The sequence below is a fragment of the Crocodylus siamensis genome, chromosome 6, assembly GCF_052110815.1.
Source record: "Crocodylus siamensis isolate JL-2025a chromosome 6, ASM5211081v1, whole genome shotgun sequence".
Taxonomy (NCBI): domain Eukaryota; kingdom Metazoa; phylum Chordata; order Crocodylia; family Crocodylidae; genus Crocodylus; species Crocodylus siamensis.
Window position 1 is genome coordinate 7,001,423 of NC_143400.1, and position 27,470 is coordinate 7,028,892.

Here is a 27,470-nt window from a genome sequence, read left to right on the forward strand (position 1 = left end):
CCTACACCATGGTGGGCAGAGGGAGGACACCGGGGGTGGCAGTGGCTCTCGCCCTGGTAGGGTGAGCAGGGAGCATGAGCCGGATCAGTTCTTAGCTGCTCTGGGAGCCTACTCATAGCAACCCAGTGGAGTTGGGTGCAATGGAGAGTTGCCTCTCCTCTGACTGCCCCCTGCCACTCTGTGGGGACCTGATGGAAGCAGAGCTAGCAAGTTTTGTGCCCAGCTGCCCTTGCCCCGGCTGCCAGGCTGGTCCAGCCCTCACTGAAGAGAGCTCTGACCAGGGCTTTGCTGCTCTCCCCTGCTCAGAGCACAGGACGAGCCCATGGAGGAGGAGCCCATGAACCAGTGATGAGCGGAGATGTGCTCCGATGCTCCGACGGCAGGAAGCAGGCTGGACCCTCCGAGCCCGCCCCTCGCTCTCGGCGTCCCGTCAGCCGCGTCATCCTCACCCCGCGTCACCGTCCCGAAAAGGACTGGGCCTTTGGCTGTGGCTTCCGCCTGGAGGGGAGTCTCCTACTGCCCCCCTGGCCGTCCCCTCCCCACTCAGGACCCTTCTCCAAGCCCGCAGGCCCACTAGGACTCCAAGGGACAGACGGGCAGGAGACGGTCTCTGCCCCTCCGAACTGTTATGCCAGCCGGGCACAGAGCTGCTGTTCTCCAGGGGCTGTCCAAGCAGCTGGATCTTGGGGTGGCCAGTGGCGGCTGGGCTGATGTCTGGACTCAGTCCACCCTCAGGATTGTACCAGGGTCCTACCAGGACCATCTCCCCCCTCCATGAGTGCCCAAGCCCGGGGGGGCACAGGTGCCTTCGCACTGGCCTTGCTACAAGGGTTTGTGACCTGCAAGGTGCTGTCCTCAGCCCTCGTGGCGGCCACTGCAACAGTCACCCGGGGTCCGAGCCCCTCCACTCTGAACGGAAAGCCTTTAGGAGCTGGATGACAATGCAAATCACATGTGAATGGGAAAGAGCAAGGACTCGAGTGTCTTGATGGCCTAGAACAGGACCCAGCCATCTTAACCACTAACCCAGAGGCTCTACTCTCTGGCATCCGGGGCTCTGATTTGCACTATATACAGATGACACATGTGAACCCGGCGGCCTTGTCTTTGAGCCGGCTGGAAACAAACTCCTCTTCCTATGGACGTTCACCAGGGGACGCGAGCCCTTTGAGCAACCGGGGGCCTGAGGGTCCATACTGGACATAGGCTTCTGCCTCTGATGTGTCCTGCTCCACCGGGCGGTCGGCCTCCTTCCAAAGAATAGGTGGTCGGGGCACTTCCTGGGGTCCTTAAGCTCCCAGGCAGCTGGCACAGGGCGTGTTAGCAGCTCAGATGTTGGGGCATAGCTGCTGGCACTGGGCACACACAAGAGAGAGATGCTTGAGAGCCCCAGAGAGCCAAGGCCTGGTGCTGGTGACCCCCCGCCCCACCACTGGGCTCATCAGGCAGCCGAGCCAGCTGGCTTCCTGCTCTCTCTGAAGTTGGGTTGGTTTTGTGCAAGTGAAAACAGGCCTTGCTGTCATCCAGGGGTGGCACCCCCCTTCCCCCCCCCCCACTCACGATTGGGCTAGACGTGACAGACAGGGAGGAGTGATGTGTCCAGTTACCCCCTCCAAATGCAGCTGGCCCTGGCGGGGAGGGGGTTGCTATGACATAGCTAGTCTGGATCATGCCCTCTTCTCAGGTATGATCCAGACCAGACTTTGCTTCGGCATGGCTGGCTGTCTCCGGTGCCTGCTCAGAGCAGGCCAGGGGGGTGCATCTTCTCCCCACCCATCGCTCTCAAGCCTCCAGCCCACCTGGAGGAGATCCCCAAGCCCTTGGGCCGCCAGGTCAGCAGAAGTGAGCTGAAAGAAGCCAGCCAGCACGTCAGCAGCAGGGGGGGAGCAGGCCTGCGCATTAGGCCTGTGTGAATAGGCAGCTATTCGATTCGGCTTTGGATTGGGCTGATCTGGATGCCGGCAATCCGATTCGGAGCTCCGAATCGGTTTCCCGCTTCAATTCGGCTTCGGAGCTGCTTCGGTGATCTGCCCATAGGGTATAATGGGGAATCAATGAAATATCTATAATTTTGTTGTTTTTTGTCTGATTTGGATGAAACGTGCAGGGGTGGCAGCCTCTGCTGAGAGCGTGCAGCCTGCCATGTTTCAAGGAGATGGGTGCAGGGGGGTTGGGGAAACTGCACCCCAAATTCTTGAAAGCAAAACTTGTGTCACATGTATGTGTTATGTCCCATTATGCTCTGTGGCTGAATCGGCTCTGAATCTTTTCCAAAGCGATTCGGAAAGCCTAAAGCTTCCAGCGATTCGATTCGGATTCATCCATTCGGCGTCCGAATCATCTCCAAATCCGAATCATGATCTGAAGCTTTGCACAGCCCTACTGCGCATAGCCTGCTCCGGTGGGTCTCATCCCACCTTGCACCGGGCCTGTGGGGTGTTCCAGCCCACTATGTCGGGCGCTGTCCCCTCTGCCCTCAGGCTCCAGCTGGGGGGGGTGTCCTTCCCCAGCTCCTGGCTATGTCCAGGATTACCTAAGCACCTCTTTGAAGTTAGGAGAGGTCCAGCAGCTGGCCTGATATGGTGTCCCATGATGGTTGCAGCTGACCCATAAGCTCTGATAGGGGAAGGGTGGGAGCCTTGGGGGCTGGGGACGGTGGGATCTGGCCCGGCTCCGTCTGCAGGGAAAGGGAAGAGTCATTTTGTAAAAAAAGTAACAAGGAAAAAGGAAAAAAAAGACCATGAAAGGATAAATATTTCTTTGCCTTGCACTGCGCTGGGTGGGGAAGATGAGGGGGCCTCCCATAGCCGGGCCCAGCGTGGCAGGAACGGCTCTGCCGTGACCGCCTGTAGCTGTCGGCTTGCAGACAGCCGCGCTAGACACGTGCCCAAGCCAGTGCCTGGAGGTCCCATGCGGGCCCTGTGCCCGCTGATGTGTCCCACAGTCTGGATGCTGTCCCTCCCCCCCCACCCATGTGCCCCATCCTGGGGGCAGCACAACTCCTTCCCCCCACAAGCTTCCCAAATGATGTCCCTGGTGTAGTGGCCTGAGCTCTTGCAAGGAGGGGTCACATGGAAGAGGCTGAAGCCTCAGTTCCTGTGGCCTGTCCTCCTTGGTGCCAGCGAGTCCTGAATCCTGCCCTTGCCCTGGACTCCCTCCCCCCCCAGGTCTCTGCCGTGCTGCAGGTCCTGCTGACCTGGGGGGGCATGGGGTCCTGACCCTCTCTTTCCCCCCAGGCCCTACTCTGACCCTTCAGACTCCCCCCACTTGGTGCATGCAGCACTGCGTCCCCACGTCCCTGCACAGCACTGGCTTCCCCTCCCTTACACTTCTCCAGGGGCCCATATGCTCTGGCAGGATGCCTCCTGCCCCCCGCAAATCCCAGCCTGCTCTTCTGGTCTGCTACGGCTTCCTGGCACCTCTGTCCCGTGTGCCCTCCGCAGCCCCAGCACACGATGGCAGCTCCCTGCCAGGTCTTGGTGGCTGAATGCACCCCTTGCACCCACTCCCACGAGCGCCCAGCTCTGCTAGGCCAGTGGCAGGGGGCTGCATGGGCGCAGGAGGTCCTTTTTTGGTATCTGCTCTGCTCTTGCCTTCAGAGCCAACGGGCTCGGGATGAGACGCACCGAGAGCCTCACGTTCCAGCCCCACGTGGGAGAGATTCCCAGAGCCATGAAGACCATGTGCCCCTACCCTGTGGCCATGCTCTCCCTTGCCCATTGTCCTGCAATCCCCTGCCAGGCCCCACTGACCCAGTAGGTTTGCCGCCCCTTCCCAGAGCCAGATGGTCCAGTAGGTCTCCTCATCATGTCCTGAAGCCCCGGTAGGCATAGCCCACCCACCCATGGGTCACCCTCCACAAGCCTGCTACTGTCATGGGTATATCCTCCACAGATGTACCCCTACCCCCACCCAAGACCTAAGTAACCCTGCCCATAGCTCATGCCCTTCCAGAGCCTGAGGTCCCCCTGGGCCTGTTCCTTCCCAGGGCTCAATGCCTCGAGGGGCATGTCCCACTGCTCCCAAGTCCTGATGTCCCCTTGGGCACAATCCCTGCCATCCCAGCGAGGACAAGAGGCCTCAGCTAAACTCTCTGGTGCTGGCCTAGCACCCCGGGGGCTGGGAGAGGCTCCCTTCCTGATCCAGCTGTGTCCTGGGAAGCCACGAGGCCTTGGGGACAGGTTGCTGTCACCCTGGACCCAACGTCCCGTAATGCCAGGACTGGCTGCTGAGCCTCCTGTTGTTAAATCCTGGCATGGCTGGAGGTCCAGCTGCTGGCCGAGGTCCAGGGGCAGCTGGCCCCCAAACATCCAGCAGTCAGATACCCCTTAAGCCAAGCCTTGCTGGTCTCCCCTATGCCCAGCCTCATACACCCCAGCACCTGGTTTCCCACCAGCTCAGCCATGTGGCGCACCCCAGCACCCTCTGCTCCATCAGCCCACAGCCCTCCCTGCCCCTCAACCTCCCCCACAACATCAGGGCACATCCAGAAGACAGGCTGCATCTGGGTCTCCCCAGTGCAGAGCCAGGAGTGACCTCTACATCTCTGCAAGCTCATGTACCCATTAACCAGGGACCGGCGCTTGTGATTTTTCCACCCTTTTTAACCACTAGATACAGCTAGACCCGGAGGTTTCAGCTAACAGCCTGGAGGTGCCAGGTCCTGGATGGATTTCTGCTGCTAATCATGTGCCCTTTGTTACTAAGAAGGCTAAGGGCATCCTGGGCTGCATTGGTAGGAGTGTTACCAGCAGATGAAGGGCAGCGATTCTTCTCTTATTCAGCACCAGTGAGGCCACATCTGGAGTCCTGTGTCCAGTTTTGGGCCCCCCACTACAGAAAGGACGTGGGGAAATTGGAGAGAGTCTGGCAGAGGGTAGCAAAAATAGTTGGGGTGGCTGGGGGACATGACTAAGGAGAGGCTGAGGGAACCAGGCTTATTTAGTCTGCAGAAGAGAAGACCGAGGGGGGATTGAATAGCAGCCTTCAACTCCCTGCAGCGGGGCTGCGAAGAGGATGGAGCTGGGCTGTCCTCGGTGGTGGCAGAACAAGGAGCAATGGGCTCAAGTTGCAGCAAGGGAAGTTGAGGTTGGATATTAGGAAAAACCTCTCACTAGGAGGGTGGTGAAGCATTAGTTTGGGTTACCTAAAGAGGCGGTGGCATCTCCATCCTTGGGGGTTTTGAAGACCTGGGTAGACAAAAGCCTTGGCGGGGATGAGCTTGCTGGGGCTGGTCCTGCTTGGAGCAGGGGGGTGGACGCAACGTGGCCCCCTGAGCTCCCTTCCCACCCTTGTCTTCTGTGCTTCTGTGAGTTGCTCTCATCTCCTGCAGCCGGCAGGGCTACGCGCTATACGAGGGTGCAGATGGCAGCCCGCCACTCCCAAACGCCCCAACCCGCCGACCATGCACAGACCCATAGGTGCCGCATGTGGTACAAATCGCGACTTTATTGTAATGTGGGCTGGTCAGAAAGCAGAGTCCTTACAGCAAGAGAATAACAAGCGTTAGGCACGGAGGGGCCGAGGCCCCATGGGCACTTAGCGGGTGAGGTCTCCCGTGCTTCCTTTCGTATCTTGGGGCAATCCCAGAGCGTGGAGACCAGGGCGGTCGAGGGAGCTGTAGTCTCTCCTCTGCTCGCCGGCCCTTCCGCTTTCATGGCTGTGCACGTGGGCTTTCAAGGCAGCACCAAGGCAACGTACAAATAGTCTGCGAGTGTCCCAGGCTGACCCGAGGCAGTACGGCCCACGCAGTCTGTGCTGTCGCTCCCGGGAAGACCCTGTCCCAGGCCAGCTGCCCAAGAGCATCCTACTAAACACCTGGGTCATCCACCCAGGTCTCAAGGCAGCCTCAGGAAAGGCGGCAGGGAGCTGGGATGAAGTTCTTCTCCATGCGACTTCCAGCAGGGTTTATCCCTGCCAGGGCATCAATCCAGCTGCTTTCCACGGTACCCAGCACCCAACAAAATGGGCTGAGGTTGCTCTCACCTCACCAAGTGAGACCCGCTGCCTGGCTGTGGAAAGCAAGTCCGGCCTGGCTGCAGGGAGAGCTCAGCTGAGCACGACTTAACAGAGACACAGGCCTGCTTTTGCATTATCCAGTCCTGCGGAGACGCCCCTGGGCTCCACCTTCAGAAGGCCGAGGCCTTGAGATCCCCCGCAGGCGAATACCCTGACTTGCAAAGCAAAAGCAAGCCCCGATATACAAGGTTTGAACTGGTTACTTTGACCAGCTCCTCCAAAATAAATTATCTTTCAGAGAGTTTTATACAGTCTCCAGGTGAGCAAAGGGGTCCGTGCCTGGCTGGGGAGCCCGCGTCCTCAGGGGGTCTTTGTCAAAGGACGAGGCACTGGGGGCTTCTTCGTTGTGCCAGGAGGGAGGCCTTGATCCTTAGGGGAGCCGACTTGGTTCGCAGGCACTGGGCACGAATGGGATGGCTGGCTTTTTGGCTGGCTTATAGGCTATGGTTGGGGTTGAGGCTGAAGTCTGGATCCTCCCTCCTCACGGGAACACCTGGGGGGAGAGAGGCAGAGTCAGAGCACAGCCAGGCACCTCCATGCACCCCAGACCACGTCGCTGCCCCGGGGGGGATGGACCTCAGGGGCAGGGCTGGACACACGCACGCAGCCAGTGACCTCTGGCCACAAGCACGTGCACTCAGACCCAGCTGCTGAGCGTGTAACTGCCCTGTCCTAGCTCAGACCCTAGGTGTTGGGGTTCAGGGGGCAAATGGGGGTGGGAATGCAGGTGGGGAGGACTAGCAGCATGTCCTTATATTCATCTGTCCATCCCCATACCCCATCCATCCATTTTTATATGTCCCTTTCCTTCCTTGGGGGCAGTCACACAGGGTTGCAGAAAGCGGAGGTTGGAAAGGGGAGTGACTGGGTCGGAGCAGGGTTTTTTTCCGCCCCCGTTCCCTTGCAGCCTCCAGCATTTCAGGCCTGGGAAGCTCTGATTCAGAGGCCATGCCCTGAGCTTATCAGCAAGATACCCCAAATGTGGCAGGCCACACCACCGACCCCTCAGGAAGGTAGGGCTAGGACCCCAGCTGGCTCCAGCCAGGCAGCAAGAGCTGTCTTTGCTGCAGGGGCATGAGGCCGTGTTTCCCCTACAATGCCGGTGAGTCCCTGCAAGGTGAGGCCACATCTGGAAGCTCCCCTGCACGGCTGCTCCGGGCTGGCCACCGAGCCTGGAGCCACAGCCCAGGGCCTGCTCAGCCAGTCCTCTTCAGCCCCCGTTCCTACAGCACGTGGGCCGTGCACAGCCTGGGGCCGCTCCGGAGGGAGCACCTCTACCTGCCTGATGCTCGGGACCAGAGGGGTGAGCTCTCCTTTCTTGCAGGATGGGGACAAGTTGGAAAGACTCCAGTGGAGAGCAACCCAAATGATTAAAGGCCGGGAAACAGGACAGAGGAGGAAAGGCTGGAAGAGCTAGGGGTGTTCTCGAGAGGAGAAGGCGGAGGGCAGGGCGGATGTGAGCACAGTGTGCAAAGCATCTGCAGGATGAGCACGGGGAAGGGATTTTCACTGTGGCCACAGGGGACAGGACTAGAAGCAGCGGCCTCCAGGAGGGGCAACGGAGGCTGGAGATGAGGAGGAACTCGTTGGCTCGGAGCCGGGGGTCGAGCACTGGACCAGGCTGCCCAGAGACCTTGGCACTTGCCAAGAGCAGGCTGGACCCCGAGGTCCATGGTGATCCTGCCTTGAGCAGGAGCTGGGCTAGACGTGGCAAGACTTCCCTATGGTGCTCTGAATCCCACATCCGCTCAAAGGGCCCTACTCCGTCACTCCAGATGTGGCAGGGACCGGGCTAGAGGTTCCCAGGCAGGCCTTCCCTTGCCTGGCTCCCCTTCATACCCGTAACACCCAGCTACAGACTCGGGGCCCGTTGCAGGAGCCCATGGGTGCCTGGATGATGGGCCAGTCTGCTCCCACTCAGGGACTGAACCCTCCGCACAGCCGTGTCCCCCCAGCCCCCCTCCATCGCCCGGAGCGGAGCAGCTCTGGGATGTGGGAGCGCAGCCACTGGGTGTCAGCCTTCGCCAGCTGGCTGCGCTGACGGGGCCGTGCCGGCAAAGCCAGCCCGCCTTTCCAGCCCTGCTGATCTGATCCAGCCCTGGGTCCGATCCAGGAGCAGCCGACGTCCCCGAGGGCTGGGACGTGGCCTTGTGGGGCTCAAGCGCCAGGCAAGCAGAAAGGCTGGGCAGCGGGCACTCCAGCCTCCCCAACCCCTCCGGCACCAGCTGGATGAGTATCCACAGGCTGGCTCCATGCACACAGGTAGACTCCCACGTCCCGGCCCAGCCCCGTGCACTGAATGCAACCTGCGGTCCCGTCCCGAGGGTTGGCCTGGCTCCACGCACGGGATCGAGCCATGGAGCGAACCCGCGCGCCAGCACGGGGCCGTGTCCTCCGGCCCATCCGTGAGGTCTGGGCATTTGGCAGCACTGGCTGAGCTCGGTGAATGACTGCCACCACGGCTCCCTGTTTCCAGACCCAGAGGGAGCTCTGTGGGCAGGAGGACACAGCTCCCGCAGGCCAGATTTGGCCCCCAGGGTAGAGGTGGAACACCACCGTCCTCAACCCTCCCGTATCCAACCTCCTCTCGGGAAGCCCCAGTGCAGGGGATCCCCTGGCTCACCCGGGCAGCTTCTCCCAGTGATCTTCTCAGAAGGCATCCCGAGCCTGTCGTCCCCTTGCTTCATGCCTGCCCCTCTGCAAGGAGGGAGACCAGCTCCTTCCCTCTTACCCAGCCGCCCTGTCCCTCTTCATCTCCCCTTCTCCCAGCTGAGCCCCCCCGCACCCTGCTCTGTTCCAGCTGCTCTTCTGGATCCCCTCCAGCTGCTCCACACCCTCCACGTAGAGCCAGGAGGGACCCGCCGTCCTCTGGCTGCTGTACGGAGCTGCCGGCAACCGCAGCACTGTGCCACGCCGTGCCCTGGGCGGGTGCAATGGGGAAGGGACCCCAGGCTCATTGCTTTGCTGTGAGATCCACCTTTTAGTGAGCAATGGGGGAATCCATCCCTTTGCACGCCCCACCCCGAAGCACCCGGCCTGGCCCTATGATGTCCGCCCGCCCCAGCTGCGAGGTGGGCAAGGTGCCCTTTCCTCGTCTCACCGCACCTCCTAGCCCTTCATGCTACCTTGGGGGGAGACAAAGTTGGGGCACCGCAGCATGGAGCCAGCCACGGGGAGGGGTTTGGCCCCCTGGCAAGGCAGGTGCCTTGCAGAAGAGCTCCAGGCACATTTCCACTCAGCCCTGGCATCTGCATCCAAGGGGGCCGAGACCAGTGCCCACACAGGCCAATGTGCTCGGGATACACCTGCAAGTGGCAGGAGAAGGCAGGAGCTGTGGCCCCCTGAATGCTGCGGTTTGTGGGGGGGGGGGGCTCATTAGGCAACACTTTCTGGGGAAAAGGCCAGTTTCAGCCCAGCCCCAAGCACCCTGCGCCTGCTACGGTGACAGTCCATGACCAAGGCGTAAAGTTGGGAGAAACACTGTGTCCACCGGCTATTCAGGAGCAAAAACAAGCCAGGCACAGGGAGATGTACTGCTTGCCTCCAGTGCAAAAGCAGAGCACGCAAGCTCCCTTCGCTGCGGTACTGAGGGAGGTGATCCCAATTTTAGCCCTGGCAGCTAGTGAGGAACTGAGTCTCCCTACATGTGTGTTTGCAGGATGCGACAGAACAGTCAGGCCTCCTGATGGTCCTTTTAGGTGTCACAGCCCAAATGTAGCTCATTTTAGAAACCATGAAGGTTGGAAGGGACCTCAGGAGGTGACATTGAGTCCAACCCCCTGCTCCAAGCCCCAACTACATCATCCCAGCCAAGGCTTTGTCTTAAAAACCTCCAAGGATGGAGACTCCACCACCTCCCTGGGGAGCCCACTTCAGTCCCTCACCGCCCTCCTAGAGAGAAAGTTTCTCCTAACATCCATCCTCAACTTCCCTTGCTGCAGCTTGAGCCCATTGCTCCTTGTCCTGCCATCTGCCCCCACTGAGGACAGTCCAGCTCTGCTCTCTTTGCAACCCCCCTGCAGGGGCCGCGTCTACACAAGAAGCTTAATGCGCAGTAGCTCATTAGTGCGGTGCAGTAACATCTCGGGGCACAAACCATGACGCGATGCTACTGCACAGTAGTAACGAGCTCTTGCACCAGGAAGCCGTGCAGGGACACTACTGCGACTGCGCAGTCATTTAGTGCTCGGTTATGCAAGTCCTACATGACCGCATGGTAACAATGGCGCAGTCAGCATCTCATGTAGACGTGGCCAGGGAGTTGAAGGCTGCTGTTCGATCCCCCCTCGGTCTTCCCTTGTTCAGACTAAATAAACCCAGTTCCTTCAGCCTTGCCTCACAAGTCATGTGTTACAGCCCCCGAACCATATTCGTTACCGATTCTCCAATTTGTCCGCACCTTTTCTGGCCCATAAATGGACACAGGACTCCAGATGTGGCCTTTCCAGTCCTGAACAGAAGGGGAAGAATCACTGCCTTCGATCTGCTGGCACTGCTCCTACCCATGCAGCCCAATCCTAATCCTTTTAGGAAGAAACCACCGTTCCATTAACACAAGAAACAGCCGCACCCTTATGGGAAGAATCGTACCTCCAGGCACAATTGCAAACACTATCGTGCAGAAGGAGGTCAGCCTCCGTGGTCTGCAGCTTGTGAGCTCTAGTCTTTGTGCAGAAGAAAGTCTGCTGGAAATGCAAGCCCATCGGATCCCAGTCTAGAGCTCCAGTCTATCAAGAAGGAGAGGAAAAGCTCCCACTGAAAACAAATTGGAAACTGGAGCCGATGTTTTGCGGGGCGAAGAGAAAAGTGAAACCTCCTGCAAGACTCACAGACTTGGTTAAAGAACTGAAGAGAAATGAGAACCTCTCCTCCGATAATGGGTTTTCGCAGTTATTGGGAAGACACAGCAATAGAAGCTATAACTTAGAAAGGCTCCCCAGCAGGAGAGTGAGGACGTTGGGAATTGGGAGACGGTCCCTGGAGTTAGGAAGCAGTGAGGTCAGTTAAAGCCAGACAAAGGGTCTGCAGAAGTTGCCAACTGCTCCACAAGTAAAGTTTGGTGTTGAATTCCTACTCTCATGTGCTTGGGTTTATTGAACCTTGCAATCACTGCACACTGGGCATGTACGGACAGTCCCAACAGCCTGTTGGACGTGCCCCGGGGGGGGGCAGCGGTGCATCTGGCTCTCCTTAGGGGATCTGGCCCAGTGGGGTGGATTGGGGGGAAGGGGCCCTGCATGTCTCCTTCTTCTTTCGTCTTCCCTTTTATAGGAAACAAAGACATGAAAAGTGAAAAACTGCGATGGCATCTCCTTTGCTTCCCGCCGGGTCCCAGGTGCCTTCGCCCGACATCCAGCAAGGAAACCCCAACGTGTTTCAAAGGCATTCCTCTCGCTTTAAATAAATGCAGCTGAGATCCTGAGGGCCCGCGACCAGCAGACACTTTAATGATGGCTAGGGCAGGGCGATGTAACCCTATCTCCATTTTAACGTTAACTAATCCTGACATGCTCAGTGTTTTAGTGCCCAAAGGAGCCCCAGCCTCCAGGACTGGCTTAGCAGTAAGCGCTGCACACGGTGGTATCGGGATAGAAGTGGTTGCTGGAGCTATTGGGACCAGGGAAGGAGCTTAACGAGCTGAGCCCTGGTAGATCCACATTTCCAATCCCCGGCACTGGGGAACAGAGCAGCTGGGGTTAGAAGATGCTCGGAAAAAGCAGGAGCAGCGGGGTCCCCCTGCTGAGCGGGGCGGTAATTCAGGGGTCTCCTAAAGAGATCCTGCTTCTTTCTGCCACGGCGGGGATGCTCGTTGTGTCTTGGACCCTCGCTGATTCTTCCCGTGACATCGCAGCACTGTTCTCCTCCCCCAGGATGCTGGCACGGCCACCACGCCAGATGTCTGTGGTTGCACCCAGCTTCCACTGTGAGACCCCCAGGCTTGCGAACAGCAGGAGTGAACCATGTCCAGGCCTACACAGCAAAAGTCGTGGCCACGAGACTTCCCCGCAGCCGATGCAACCCCCTGCCTGCTGTTCTGGGCCCAGGGCAACCCCCTTCCCTCTTCCCCGCAGCCACCTGTGGGTACCCGCACCCTCGGAGCTACACGTGTCGTGGGTCCCCATGCATGGAATGGCTCACAGCAGGAAAACGCGGGCCCACACGGACCAGCAACACCGCACATGAGAGGGCAGAGCCGGGAGCCCTTGCACTGTCATGTACACCCTGTGGCTGGGCCTGACTGGAGAGCCACAGGACTGGAGAGAGGCATGCACACACGACACACACACAGATGCACGCAGAAACACACACACGTATGTATGCACAGACACACAAGCACGCAGCTGCATGTCAACACAGATATGCACGCAGATGCATGCGAATGTACATGTGCACACAAAGGCACAACATACATGCACGCACAGACACATGCACACACAGACATGCAGATGCATGTGACACACGCAAATGCACAGATGCCTGCAGACACACGTGCACACACACACAGCCATGTGCCCTGACACATGCACAGATACATGCAGACACACACGCGTATGATGTATGCATGCACAGATGAACAGGTACACACACATAGGGGCACACACAGATGCATGTGCACAGACGCATGCACACACACAGATGTATGCGTGCACACAGATACACACACACACACACACAGATGCATGCCAACACACAGACGCATGTCCACACACATGCACAGATGCATGCAGACACACATGCACGCAGACACAGGCATGCACACAGATGCATGCATGTCCCCACATACGCGCAGAGCAGCCCAGCAGCAGCTCCCCACCTCTGCCCCCCACAACACCCAGGCTATGCTGAGCTCCCCTTCTCACCTCTCACTCACTCCGAAAAACTGATGCAAGGACAAATGACTCATCCCAGCCCCTCGCTTCCGCGTGCTCTGGGCCAGAGTCCTTGGTTGCTTATTTATAACCCATCAAAGGAGCCAGAAGCAGAACAAGGGGGCAAAGGGTGATGTCCAGGGGTCTGGAGGCAGATCCCCTCCCCTGGGGCTCCAGCCAGTGGGTGATTCTCACAGGGCAGCTCCAAGGGACCACACAGGACTGCACTGAGCAGCGCCTGGAGCTGGCAGCCTGCCCTCCAGGCTCCGGGAATCCCCCCCTTCTTCCATGCTCCGATGCTTCCCCCAGGTCCCCGCACAGGAGGACTTCACAGACGACTCCCCAGGGCCCAAAGGCTGGAGGCAGCTCTGGGACGGTCCTGCAGCAAAGACGCAAGGTGGCAAATGCCCGCAGCCCAGCACACCTGGAGCTGCAGCCCTAAACCACATACGTGTACAAGTGCCCCTGGTGCCTGGGCTTGCCTGGCACTGCAGAGCCTGAGACTCGGAGCTGAACATCCCCGTAGGGGGTAACGAGCACCCTGGATGCCCTGGGTGGGGGGTGCCAGCACTTACCTCCTCAGCTAGGGGTCTCCGTGCCGGGGCAGTGTGGGCTCCCAGGGGCCAGGCCTGTACCCCGCTCTCAGCACCAGTGCAAACAGGCTGCAGAGGTGCGGCCGGAGAAGCAGAACCCTCCACCGCGGGCACAGCTTTGGGGCAAGGGCATTTCTCAGAGGGCAGGGAGAGGTGATGAGCAGACTGCTAAGCCAGGGCTGGGGTCTGTGGGACATTGAAGGGAGCCAAAAAGCCCTGGCTTCACCCCACAGGCTGCTTGAGAGAGGGCAGGCCTCTCAGCTAGCCCTGAGCACCTGGAAACCCTGGCGGGAACCCCCAGAGCTGCCTGCTGGTCTCAGCGGGACGTGCCCACCCACCACAGCGCTGAGAGGAAACCTGCTCGTTGCCCAAGATCTGGAGCTGGACCCTCCGCTTCGCACAGCAGCCTTCCCCCCCTCCAACAGGCCATCTGCCCTCACTGGGAGCAGGGGTGGGCAAGGGGCCACGTCTACCCTGATTTACAGTGGTCACCCCCGAATCACCACGCTGGCTGCCACGTGCCATCTGGCTCGGCTACCTACCCACTGCCTTCCCGGCCTGGTTTCGTGGTCACGGGCTGTGCCCGTGGGGAATCTCTTTGCCAGGCTCTAGCCCCCAACACATCCCTTCCCCTTCTGCGGATGGAGGGGGAAGCATGCCCTCGCCCGTTGCTGGCTGATACTTTAACATGGTGCAAAAAGACAGATTTAAAAACGACAAGGGGAAGAAATAAGCAGCCGCCAGACCCGACCTCATCCCAACCCCGAAGGGCTACTGTCCCTAGGAGGCACGTTTCAGCACCCGCGGAGGCCTTTGCATGTCCTGAACTAGCCGAAGCGGTGGAAGAGCCCAGGAGCTCTCCTGCTGCAGCCTCACCTCCTCCCGCGAGGGACCCCGGCCTGTGTTTTAATGGGCTCAAAATGATCCTTCCTTCCCCCTCGAACGCATGAGCACGGCAGACTTCAAACGGGACTCTTCTCGCCCGGGAGGCCTCCATCTCTCCTTCCCCCGATTACGTCTCCTGTTTAACAAGGGCATAGCCGCATTCAGCAGCCTTTGATATTTTATAGGCACAGTTCCAGGAGAGACCAGTCTGCTTGCAGACCCAGTGGTCATTAGCTGCTTTGCATTATAAAATTACAGCTCCACAGCAAGCACTGGTTTTGTTAGCTCGCTGGGGAGATAAGGCCAACTGGCTTTTGCTGTGGGCTCTTTCTCCTTTTGTCCTGTGCTTCAGAGGCTCCCCTATCCTTATCGCCCGCCCTAACTGGCCTCCTGCAGACAAGTCCAGTACGAAGGATATACCCTGAAGCAGCCCCGGCTGCCAGCTAGAGTCCTACATCAGGACTATTACCCGCACTGATAGATAGCTCCAAGCTTACTGGGCTAGAGGCACTTAAAACCTCTTGTAAATGGGAAGGCCTTTAGCTCATCTGCATATCACGGGAAGGAAATGCCTGCCAAGCACAACCTGGCTGAAATCAATATGCCTGCCTATAGACACGGCATCGCACAGCCTGGCACGCGTGCCTCCGGCCTGGCAAACTGATGGGCAAGTGGAGGCACGAGGCCGTGGTCCCAGGTGCCACCGTCCCCCTCCGCACCATGAGATAGGTTGGAGAGAAAAAGGGCAGCAGGATTCTCCAGCAAAAAGCTTTCACGCGTCTGATGAAGCGAAGTCTGGTTCATGAAAGCTTGGGCTCTCTCTAGATCTATAAAAGGAGCAGATCTCCCCTGCCTTCTGCTCGACTTCAGGCTTATATGGTGAACTACCGCTTGCTGCTCGAGCTAACGCTACCAACGAGTTTAAAAGGCAGTGCGGGTGCATGTGTGCGCACGTACGTGTGCCTGTGTGTGCCTATGTGCAGGGATTGGGCTCAGGGCAGCGGGCAGCCGCAAGTCCCCTTGTAGCTGCTATGTGAATGAGCACGAGACCCCGGCTGTTGCAGTGATGGCTCCTGGCATGACACGCTGTCCTTGATTTCAAAGCAATGGCAATGGTTAGGCACACTGCCTCACCCTACAGATCAGCAGTGGTGTCTCCGGAGCGGCCTTCGGTCCCAGGGCGAAGAGGGGATGGCAGGGAAAGGCACCGGGCTGTGGGCCGTACTGCCAGGCAGGGACTGGTTACCAGGAGGAGGTGCCAGGATGGCAAAGTGGAGCATGCCACAACCTCTGTAGCCAGCTGACGCGTCCTTGGACAGCAAAGACTGCAACTTATGTGAGCAACAGGATCGCACGCAGGCGCCTAAATCCCCTCAGATGCTCAAGAGGCAGAGCCAGAGTGGGTCATTTAAGTCTGGGATGGATTCAGCAAAAGCATCCCTATATTCACAGCCTGCCACACATTTAGGGAGCCCTGAATACCCGGAGGGGTCTAGACGGTGCATCACTGTGGCATTACAGGCCAGAGGGTGAGCACTGGGCTGGGGTTTGCTTACGACTCTCATAGCTTTCATGCATTGAAACTTTTGGTCCTTCAACAGCACGGTTGGACTGGAAGGGACCTCCTGGAGGTCACTGCGGCCAACCGCCCATCAGAGGCAGGATCAACTCTATCCAAACCATCGTACGCAAATCCGTGGTCCAGCTGAGCTATAAAATGACCCAGTCCACCCTGATACAACCACAGGACACCTAACTAGTTCCCTCCCGGGGGAGTGGGTTGGAAGGGTAAGGGCAGCTCAAGGTCTTTGTCACCGGCGACTTATATTATCGGGGGTGGAAAAGATGGTTTTCCCACCTGAAAGTGCTGGGTCAGCTTCCACCTCAGTGCCTAAACCCCTTGGCAAGGCAGTCCCTAAACCCCACAGCCAGGAGCTGCTTTGGGGTAAAGAGAAGGCAGCAGGCCCAGGGGTAGCTGGCCGTGATGAGCCGTGGGCTTGATGCACCGGAGAGGTTTGTTCCCTGCTGTCCGGAGCGACTGGCATTTGTGGCCAGCCGGTTTGCTGCAGTCTGAAGTGGGGGTGGGAAAAATCAAGTCTCTAGTCCCTGCCCCCTTTGCTCAGAGCCTTCCCAGGGGCTGTGGGGCCTGGCCGAGGCAGAGGGGAGTTAGGTGCCTGCCTTTCCCGGCTGACCGTGCAGGCCGAGGCTCACGGGACTACGTCGGCCCAGCTCTGGCGGAGCCATCTTGTGCTTCCACCGCGTCCTTATGCGCGTTGCTGCCCGCTTGCCCCTACCCTGCAGCCGGGCACACACGCGTGGCGGGGCTGGCATCCTGATGTGCATTAAGGAAAGCACGTAGCTTCATCTCGAAACAGGACAAGTGATGCCCCAAATCCTGCCCCTTGCCCCTGCGGGCGCCTGGCTCTGATATCGAGGCTGCCAGCTTACCCTGAGCTGACTCCGCGGACTAAACGCTGTAACGAAGGGAGGGCGCAGCCCCGGAGGAAGGCGCTCGAGTGAGCTGGGCTGTGGGGATCAGGTCCTAATCCCTCTGCCCAGAACTCAAAGCACCCAAACAGGAGAAGAGGCCCCTAAATTGCCGCCGGGTCTGAATGGTGCTGGAGGGTGCGGGGCGGGGAAGTGCTGCTAACAAGGAGGCCAACTCCAAGCGAGCATCCAGCGGCACCTGAGCCAGAAACGTGGCCGTATGGAGTTAGGCAAAGGGCCCACCATAACCAGAGCTGCTGGAGGGGCTGTCACCAGGCCAGGCAGGGCCAGGCAGCCTCCTGTGCTCGGGCTTTAGCTAGCGAGGAGGTCGGGACTCTCCCCAGCACCCCTCCAGGGTTTGGGGCTAGCCAGGGCCTTCCTACGCCGGCTCTTGCTTCCCTGTCCCAGTCCAGGGGCATGGAGTTGCCAGCAGCTCCCAGCTGCCATGGGGTCTATACGCAACGGGTGAGGATGGCGAGGGCTTTCCCCTTCCTTTTATAAGTCCGTGGATGGGAGCTGGAAAGCACGGAGGGGCCGCGCCTGGAGGGCATTTGCTTGGGGTGAGACGGTCGGTATTCACGGGGGAAGCGGGGCTTGCGAGGCTTTCGTTGGGAGAGACGGGAGAAGAGCTCCCAGGCTCCACGCGCCTCCCCCCGGCCTGCTGGGAAGCCCTGCAGCCCAAGTCAGACAATCACCTCGATCTGTCAAGGACCGGGACTCTGCGCAGGGTGCCCAGCAGAGAGGAGGCAAGACCGACCCTTGCCAGTCCTGCTTCTCTCCTGCCCGCAAGACCACCGCGGATACCACGGGGCTAGCACGGGGGGCCCGGCTCGTGGTCTTGCCGCCTTCCTGGAGCGCGCTGGGCCCGTTATATCACCGCTGGGAGAGGTGGGGGCACTGCAGCCTGCCCCCATTGCACAGTGCTTGGGGAGACGCCGGCGACCCCATGACTTGAGTTGGGTCCCCCCCCCCCCCCCGCCATGTTACATCACGAGCGACATGAGAATCGGGCTCCGTTTGCGGCGAGAATGGCCCCGGCAGCTGGATGTAGCCCATGGGCCTGATCCTGGCCTGGTTTAACACCGCCGCTGAGCTTAGCAGGCGCCCTGACGGACATCGACACCCCGAGGTCCGTGACGAGGGGCGCTCACATCCCGACACCTTTACTCTCCCCCTTTCCCCGGCCAGCCCCGTTGCCTCCTCTCGGCTGGATCCATCCCCGCAGGCCTCCCGCTAGGGAAGGGACGCCACTACCTGGCCCGAGCGCCACCCCTTGCATGCGGCTGTGCATTTGATGCTCCCTGAAGAAGCGATGAATGCCCTCCCCGCCGTCCCCCCCACCAGGCACCCACCCGGCGCCGGAGAGAGCCAGGCAGTGCCCGCGGCTGGCGATACTCACCCCGGGGCGGCTCAGTGGGAGGCTGACATGGACCAGGCCCCCTCCATCCTCCAGACGGAGAAGGCGTAGCTGAGGCGCTCGTGGGCCAGGTAGTTGCAGCTGGCGATCTTGTGGTCCAGCTCGTCGCTCTGCAGCACCTGGTAGAGGAAGTCGATGTAGCGGGCGGCCAGCTTGAGGGTCTGGATCTTGCTGAGCTTGTCGGAGGGCAGCGTGGGGATGATCTTGCGCAGCTCGGCGAAGGCGTCGTTGAGGGACTGGGTGCGCTGCCTCTCCCGCACATTGGCGATGACCCGCTGGGTGTGCGCGTCCTCGAAGGACGGCGGCACGGGGCTGCGCTTGCTGCGCTTGCCCTGGGGCGACGGGGCGCCGCGCTCCTCCACCGCCTGGCTCAGCTGCCCCCGCTTACGGAGGCCTTTCTTGGGCGGCCGCTCGCCCTCCTCCTCGCTGCTGGCCGCGCTGCCTTCGGGGGACTCCGGGCACATGCTCTCCTCTTTCATCTCGCCCCGGCCGCTCTCACCTGGTGGGCGACGGGGGCCCGGGCCTCGCAGGACCTCACCGGCTCGCCACCACCGCTGGGCATCGGGCGAGACCTCCAGGCCCCGCCGGCTCCGGGCGCGCCGTGTCCCCCGTGCCGAGCGTCTTCCGGAGCCTCCCCAAACTTCAAGGATCTGGGTCCGTTGTGCCTTTGGGCGACGGAGAGGAGGGACGTTCGGATAAACTCGGTGGATATCTTTTGCTGATAGGGCAGGGAGGGCCGGGGGAGGGGCCGGGCGCAGACCAATGCAGCCGTGCACGGTAAATGCAAACATCAGAGGAGCTTATGGGTTCCAGATTTCCTCCTTCCCTCCCCCACCAGCACACCCCAAGCCCTTAGGCACAGATGCTCCTGCCTGCCGCCCGGACGTCGGGGGCAGCTCCCTGGGCTCCGGGGGGAAGGAGCGCCTCGGCGCCCCCGGCCCCGCGCCAGGCGGGCACCGACCTTCGCCCGCCCGGCTCGCGTCCGAGTCTCTCACCTGCAATGGATGGGCCTGGAAGCATGGAGCCGCGTTGGCTGCCTCCGGCAGGGAGGCCCGCTCTCCAAGTCCAAGGGTGGATGCGGTGGCTTCAGGAGAACGCCCAGTCTCCCAGGGCAGCCATCAGGCCTATCCCTCCTTGGAAGGACACGCTAGCAAAAGAGAGGATCAAGCCCAAGAGCTGTGAGGATGCATTCGGGCCTGTGGACGTCTGCAGCCCGGGGACGTGCTGCTGGCCAAGGGCATCGCAGGTACCTGCGTCTCACCTGCACCAGGTGTAGGGCGGGTGACTCCAGCCGGCCTCCGGGCTCCTGTGCTCGTAGCGGGACCCGCCGGGCACTTCTACCAGGACTTTATACTCCTCTCTCCCCCGGGGTGCATGTCACCTAGAGAAGAGACCTGCAGAGGTCATGTGTAGGCCACCCCCCTGCCCAACGCGGGATCAGCCCTGTCCAAACCACCCCAGGCCCATCCGTCATCTGATCTCTTAGCAAAATGACTGTCACAACACGAGACACCGCACCCAAACCTGCCCCCGGGAAAACAAGGGGGACTGCAGTGTCCTGCTTCTAGAAAAGGGTGTTATTAATATATACTCCAGAGATCCCCGGTACAGGCCATGCCCCTGCTACAGAGAAAGGCCAGTCCCTATGATCCGGACTGATGTGCCCGTGCAGAGGGTCCTTCACTAGTAGAAGGAGGGGGAGATTTGCACCTTCTAGACTAGCCGAAGTAGATAGGAGATATAGGTGGTACCAGCTTTCACAGCCTGAAGCTCACACATTGCTAACCCACCTCCATGCAACCCAGCTGGTAACAGCCTTACCCACCCGCCCCCCCGAGGAAGCCCATTGGGACCCGGGGGGAAGTTGGTGCTAGGCTGGCGCTCAGCTACTGGGAGAGAAGGGAGCTGGTCATCGCCAGTGCCCCAAGGTCAGTGTCCCAAAGGCAAGGCCCAGGGTTTCTAGGGGGTCACTTGGTGCAGTGAAGCCTGGAGCCAAGGCCCTCAAAGCTCTGGTTGGAATCAATGAGCCCAAGTGGATTAGGAGCAGTAGTGATCCAGCCAGGGGCACACTCAGCTCAGTGTGAGGCGCACTAGAGCCATGGGGGCACATTTGGAGCTGCCTCGGGGGTGCAAAGCAGGTGTTTGCAATGCCCGCGGGCCGGCTGGAAGCCACGTTTCAGGGGGGAGTCACCTGCATGGACCCGACATTGCAGCGGCATCTCACGGCAGCGTGGGCACATGCCCCCTGCGAGGCGGGTACCCGGAGTACTGCGTGTCCCGGGGCGGCCTGCCACGGAGGGAGACATTGCGGCGCCGGCAGGCTGGGATGCCCATGCAGGGCATGGACAGCGGGGGCCCTGTCCTGCAGCGGGGAGACCTTTGTGCAGCTCCTGGGTGTCATGCTGATGGGCAGAGCCCCACATGGGCACGGGCACTGCTGGGTTGGGCACCACGGCGCATCTTGCTGATCTCTGCTCCCCTGTCAATGGCAGCAGAGTGGGGCCCCGGCCCCAGCCCCTCCTGGGGAGAGGAGGAGGCTGTCCCCAGCCTTGTGGCTCTGCTGTCCCGGGACTTTCCCAGCAGGAGTCTCGTGTCCTTTTCCCTTGGTCGGTCTGTGCTTTTCCTCGGCTTCCCTCCTTGCTTCGGGACACGCAGGAGACCCCCCGGCCCGCCACGCCCCAGCACCAGTGATACGTGACCCCGTGGCTGGACCCTGTGGTTGTTGCTCAAGGGCTCCATGAGGAGGCACATTTGTGGTGCCGACGTCCTGCGAACCCCTCCGAAATGTCTCTCGCTGGGACCTTGGGGCAGCAGCTTCGCATCCCTCCCCCACCGTGCCCAGGGGCTGGGAACACGCACACTCGGATGTCGGCTGGCTTGTCCCAGATATGCACGCACCCCGTGAGGGCAGCTGGCAGCAGGCGGGTGTTGGGACAGGTAGGTCCCCGGTCCCCGATGGTCCCACTGTGCTCAGACCTGTAGTACATCTGTTGGAGCGCACCGGTTTTCACACGTACATAAAGAATGAGATCGGGTGTTAATACTGCCCATGAAGACCCCTGGGGCTGGACTCAGACCAGAGGCCTTGTCCCTGCTACCCACCCCTCTGAGGACAGCTCGAACCCTGGAAATCTTTCCGCTGCAGACTTATCAGACCTGCCTAGCTCGGAGGGTCACAGTGACATTACCAAGGCCTCAGTCTCTGAGAGGCAGAGCCCTTAACCATGGGGGTTTTAACCCCAAGGCCTGGAAAGACCCTGCCCAAGATGCTGCAAGGTACAGAACCGCTTTGCGAATAGCTTCTTGCTCTCAGGTAGAGTCACGGGAAAGCCGTGGAGGTAATGCCCAGTCCCGAGAAGGATTGTCCCCTTCCAAACCATCCCGATGTGCCCTTGCCTGACCTATTCCTAAAACCCCGAGGTGCATTGCCCAAGGACACCAAGAGGACCTCAAGGTACAAGGGCCATCAGCAGCCTGTGTGGTTGTTAAATGTGCTTGAGAAATCCAAGAAAGAGGGCACCAGTCCCTTCCTTTAAAGATAACCTCCCTGTACCCCCCATGCCAATCTGTACCAGGGGGTAAAGATCCTTCCTGACCAAAATACAGCAACTGGTGTGACCCCAAGTAGATAGCAGGACCCTGCAGCCCATCCCAAACAAAATCCCCGGCCTTGGCTGCAGCCAACACCGAGAAAGGCAGCAAAGAAACCCTGACGCTGGTAGCAACAGGAAGGGGGACATATGCCTTCCCAGCCCCATATGGCAACCAGCAACACCCAGAAACCTGGGAAAACCAAGCATCCTCTGCTTTGTTCTGCAACGTAGGGACAGCGAACTCCCTGCTGCTTTTTTGTTCATCCTTTCCCCGCCAAAAACCTATGCTGACCCCTTTCAATCATCCTTTATAACTAAGCAGGGTGGAGAGCTCTGCTTCACCTTCCTCCTCTCTCCTGAAAAGCGAGGCGCTCGCTCATCCCCTCGTAGACCCATGGGCCGGAGCTGGGATGTACTGGGCTGCAGCTTTCCTGCAAGGTGAACCAGCAGGTTGTGAAAGGGAAATCGGATGTCACCAAGCTTTGGGGACAGGTAGATATGCTGGAGGGTCGGGCTAGGGTTCAGGGAGAGTGCAACACATTAGAGGATTGGGTCAAAGGGTTCAGCAAGGACAAGTGCAAAGTCCTGCACTTAGGATGGGGCAATCCCCTGCACCGGTGCAGGCTGGGGGCTGGCTGGGCAGCAGCTCTGCAGAAAAGGACCTGGGTGTGACAGGGGACAAGAAGCTGAATAGGAGCCAAGAAGGCTAATGGCATCCTGGGCTGCATTGGTAGGAGCGGTGGCAGCAGATCAAGGGCAGCAATTCTTCCCCTCTGTTCAGCACAGAGGAGGCCACATCTGGAGTCCAGTTTGGGGCCCCCCACTACAGAAAGGATGTGGACAAGTTGGAGAGAGTCCAGGAGGGCAACGAAAATGGTTTGGGGGTTGCGGGACATGACTTGTGAGGAGCCTTCAACTCCCTGCAGGGGGGTTGCAAAGAGGATGGAGCCGGACCGTTCTAAGCAGGACCAGATGCCAGAACAAGGAGCAATGGGCTCCAGTTGCAGCAAGGGAAGTTGAGGTTGGATATTAGGGGAAGCTTTCTCACGAAGAGGGCGGTGAAGCGCTGGAACAGGCTCCCCAGAGAGGTGGTGGAGTCTCCATCCTTGGAGGCTTTTAAGACAAAGCCTTGGCTGGGATGATGTAGTTGGGGCTGGTCCTGCTTGGAGCAGGGGGCTGGACTAGTTGGGACCTCCCAAGGCCCCGTCCAACCCTCAAGTTCTCCGAGTCTCTGATTCTCTCCCGCAAGGCAAGCAGTGTCTGTATGCATCCAAGGAGAATGCCGCAGGACACTTGCAGACCCCAGGCCCAGATCCAGCCCAAGAAGAGGTCGTCTCTAGCTGCCCCCCAAGCTGGGATGGTGGCTTGGGACCTGGCGACTGGGGCATGAGCTGCTAACTGGTTGCTGACCCCTGTCCCCAGGGCAGGGGCAGGAGGATGGGCAGGTGACAGAGCCCATGCTCAGCGCTCAGGGATTTCTCCTGTGCAAGCCCTGGAGCTTCCTTGCAATCACTGCCTCCCTGATGCAAAAAGCAGCCGGCCTGTGGCCTCTGCAAAGGCGGCATGGTCCGGGCACAGCTCTACCACGTCACCGCGGGCTCGTCCCTCTGTCAGCTGCAGGCCTCCCTTCCCGCGTGGCGAAGCAGGGCAATGGGGGGTCCCATGCATGGCAAGCACTAGAGGACGGCAGTCACCAAATCGGAGGGTGTTTGAACCCTCCCGTGACAGGGCCAGAGCTCCCCTCCATTTCATCCCGCGTGAAAAAGGCAAGCGGACGTCCATAAATCGCAAGCATGAAAGGCGGCCAGGAATAGCCGCTGAAGCAGCTTTGGTTTCACAGGTTTTTCTAGTTATCTCCGAGCTGGAGTGGAACCATGTGTGGTGCGAATAAAAATGCAAAGCATCCGCTGTAGCGTGCTGTTGCTGTGGCGACTGCGGGGAATATGGGCGCGGGGAGGGGGTGCACGGAGAGCCCCGGCTGCAAAAAAAGAAAACGGGGGTGGGGGGCACGCCGGAGCCTTTGATGTGCCCGCCGGCGGCTTTGATGGATGGCCTCGCCAGTCGTTTCTTTGTCAAAATGACATAATGTTCTTGGAACTTGCTGAACTCTTTAAGAACTAAAAGATGTTCCAGCAGGCTCCCCTTCCCCCTGCCCGCCCCGGGGGAGAGGAAAAGGGAACCGAGGGGTGGGCGGCCAGGGGCAGGGACTCACCCCGGCTCCCGCCTGGTGCAGGGGCAGCTGGAGCTCTGCGGGTCCGATGGCAGCTAGGGGAAGCGTTCAGCTGTGCAAGCAGATGTGCCCAGGGAAGGGGCTCCCAGCTTGAAGGCAGACGGTGCCCAGATGCCAGCCCGGCCTTTGGGCTGCAGGATGCAACAGCCCCGGCTCCTTTTCCTTCCCTGGAGTTTTCTTCCTCCGTGTGAAAGTTGTGTTTTTTTCCTGTTTCCCCACCATCTGGGCTCAGAGGAATGGGCGCCATGTCCTGGTGCTCGCTGCCAAGAAGCTCCCGGCTCTCCACGCACGCCTCCCAGCTCCTTCCCTGGAAGCACGCGATCCAGCACAGCCGCAGACGCCGGGGCCAGCCGATCGCCCTCACCCACTGCGGCTGGGGGCTCCTGGCTTTGCAGTGAGGCCTCCATAGCCTGCAAGGCTCTGGGGGGGCCTTGTGCCTTCCCGTGATCTACCCAGCACCAGGGAAGGCCACCTTGAGTTATAGGTGACTGGTAGGGAGGGTATGGGGGGGGCATGTGCCCCACCTGACAGAGCTGTCCCCACCGCCAATGTTGCTGGTGGCTTCTGCGGTTGCTCGCCAGCCCCATCCCTGATGCCGACGCCAGCTTCTGCAGGTGTCCCCACAAGACCCAAGAGGCACCAGTCAGCCATGCCGTGAGCTGCATTCAGCAGTGGCGAAGGCTTGTTAGCTTTAGTAATGTGCCATCTCTTACAAACGCAGCCCACTCGGATGTCTGCGCCCCCTTGCAGCTGGATCCCCAAGAGCTGTACATGCCCCACGCTTTAGCCCCAGGTGTGTTGCATATGACATGAGACATGACTGGGACATGTACAGCCACGTAACGCAGTCGCTGCTGGGTGGGGGAGCAACCCCACCAGTGGTGACGGAGGTAGCTCACAGGGTCCAAGGTCTGACCATAACGTGGGCGCCAAGAGCAAAGGCAGTTCTTGGGTGGACGGGAGCACTCAGGGGTGCTCCCCAACCAGCTCTGGGTGCTTTGATTTTATCTGGAGAAGTCCAAGAGAAGCCAAAGCAAGTTCCTTCAAACTATACACCAGTATACTGGATATTAGCAGTCAGAAAACGCGAGCAAGAGTAGCTACACACAGCAAAGACTACCCAGACCTCTGCGCTGCCCGGTGGAGAGCTCCTGGGGTCCTCAGACTCCATCCTCATGGTATGAAGCAAGCTGCACACTCCTAATGTCTTGGTGTGGAGGAGTTTGATACAGTTCAGGTTCAAACTTCCCGCATTCCCACCCGTTTCCCTTGAGGGAACCATTTCTTGGCCAGTGGAGTGTAGAGCCGGGAAACTGAGTCACGACCTAACGCCGGTTGTTTTTTTCCTGGGGTCTCCCTATTAGCCTTGGGTGTGAGGCTGGTCTGTGCATCGCGACCGCCTTGAACCTGTCCCTTCCCATGTGCTAATCCTTGCGATTCAGCCTGACTCCTCTTGGAACCAGTCCACTCTGCATGGGATCATGCGGGGTGGGGAGGAGGGATCCTGGGCCCCACTCCAGGCTGCCCGGCCTCCGCTATCCCACGGGCATCTTTAACCGCTCGGCTGCAGTGTCCCATGGCCAAGGGCCCAAACTCACCCCTGCAGGGTGAGGGAATGGGGGCACCCAGCGCAGGACCCCATTGCATAGCAGAGGTCTCCGGGTTTCCACGTCTCTGGGTTTCCACTCCTGGAAAGAGTCGGGGCAGCTCCCTCCTCTGGGGACTATTTGATGTCCGCTGTAACGCGGCGAAGCCGCTGGGGTCTGTGGGTCGCCCGCAGTTGGTGGCCGTGTAGTCAATGTCCTCCGGGTCCCACGTGGGGGCTCGGAAACGGTCCAATGTTGCGCCCCCGACTGGGCAGGTCCTGGCTGGCCGTCCTCGTCGTCGCATGACGGCATCCGGCGTTGGCGACCAGCACCACGGTGACATCAGTTAAAACAGTCTGGATCAGAGGTTTTCCCTCCTCTGGGGACCGCCTGTGAGAGAAGACTGGTGCAACAGCAACGAATCCACAGGAAAGGCCCCAGGTCCCGGAGGGAACAAAGCTGACACCCCTTGCTCCCTTCCCCATCTCTCGGGCATTTCCTCTGGGCTAAGGCGGGCAAGTCCCCTGCTAGCCGGTCCCCAGCATGGTCCAAAGATGCCTGCCTGGGTCCTGAGGTCCGGAGCTGAACATGCCATGCTGTTCACATGTCCCCTTTTTGATGTGAGACTATTCCCCGCCGTCAGAAGAGAGCTCCTTCCCTCCATCACCCACTCGTGCCCTCACTTCCAGTTTACAGGCAAAGAGAAGAGGCCGGTGCGGGAGAAAGCAGACCCACGTGGGCTATCGCATCACTGCCTCCCAGGCCGAAGGACTCAGCAGTGAGCTGCTCGCTGGGCCGGCTGTCTCGCCCCACTGTCCCGGGACACGGCAAGCTCTCCCCTGCACCTCTGCCCTTCTTCCCTGCACCGCTTTGTCCAGGGGCGGGGGCATTTTGGCATCAGCCGCAGGCTTTCTCTCCACTTCTTGCAGCCCTCCGCACCCCAGATTTGTGTCTGGAGGGGGGTGTGGACACCATGGGGCTGCGGTGCCACACATCTAAGTCGATGGATGCTTGCAATACTTGGGTATAACACCCAATCGGGGCTGGGGCAACCGGGAGCCAAAGCGCCGTGGTTTCCTGGCACTGCAGTTCGCTCGAGACTTGAGCCGAGGTCAGTGACTCAGAGGCAGCAATAGCCGAGTTCCTGGCAGTCGTGGCCGAGGCGTTGGGAAACGGGCTCCCATCGCGGCCGGCAGAAGCCTAGTGAATCCCATGCCGAGTCATCGGCTGCCAGGGAACGACATAGCAAATGCCCTTGCCCCCGTATGCTCTGCAAGGTCAAGGGCAGGGGACCCCGGGGCAGACATCCCGTGCAAACTCTGCCCTGCAGGCCTGGGGACAGTCATGGCCTCTCTGCGGACCCAGCTCCCTGCGCTGCCAGGAACACCGGAAAGAAACCTAAGCAGGCCAGGTTCGTAGGGTAGATGTGATATCTTTTGTTCGATCGACTATATAGTTGGGGAAAAAATGTTCTTTGCAAGCTTTTGGGCACACACCGGCTTCTTGAGGCATAGAGAGAGTCTGAAGAAAGTGGTTTATGGCATAGAGAGAGTGTGAAGAAGGGAGTTTGTGCCCGAAAGCAGGCAAGAACATTTTTTCCAACTTTTTAGTTGGTCTAATAAAAGATATCACAGCTACCCAAAAAACCTGGTCTGCCTGTGTCCTTAGACCAGCCCAGCTACAACCAACAATCCCAGAAATAATCCTAGGGACCTGGGGCTGGAAGGGGCCCCCGGAGCTCACATCTAGTCCAACCCCCTGCCCGAGGCAGGATCAGCCCTGGGCAAACCAG

General features: G+C 59.8%; 2 protein-coding genes across 8 annotated transcripts in view; one reads left to right on the plus strand and one right to left on the minus strand.

Moving 5' to 3' along the window:
- HDAC7 (histone deacetylase 7) overlaps positions 1-5,284 on the plus strand; it is a 139,435-nt gene extending 134,151 nt beyond the window's left edge. For all 7 annotated transcript variants that reach the window (XM_090056303.1, XM_090056301.1, XM_090056302.1 and 4 more), the window contains one exon: positions 307-5,284. In XM_090056303.1, coding sequence (XP_089912429.1) covers positions 307-349 — 43 coding nt within the window. In that variant the 3' untranslated portion in view covers positions 350-5,284. The remainder of the gene's footprint in view (positions 1-306) is intronic.
- Positions 5,285-5,428: 144 nt separating this feature from the next.
- LOC149860804 (twist-related protein 2-like) lies at positions 5,429-19,657 on the minus strand. Its single transcript, XM_090056314.1, has 4 exons — positions 19,531-19,657; positions 19,265-19,416; positions 18,252-18,934; positions 5,429-6,511 (listed from the first exon to the last, which is right to left on the minus strand). The coding sequence occupies exon 3, from the start codon at positions 18,746-18,748 to the stop codon at positions 18,263-18,265; it is 486 nt and encodes a 161-aa protein (XP_089912440.1). The 5' UTR covers positions 18,749-18,934; positions 19,265-19,416; positions 19,531-19,657; the 3' UTR covers positions 5,429-6,511; positions 18,252-18,262.
- Between the last annotated feature and the right edge of the window lie 7,813 nt (positions 19,658-27,470).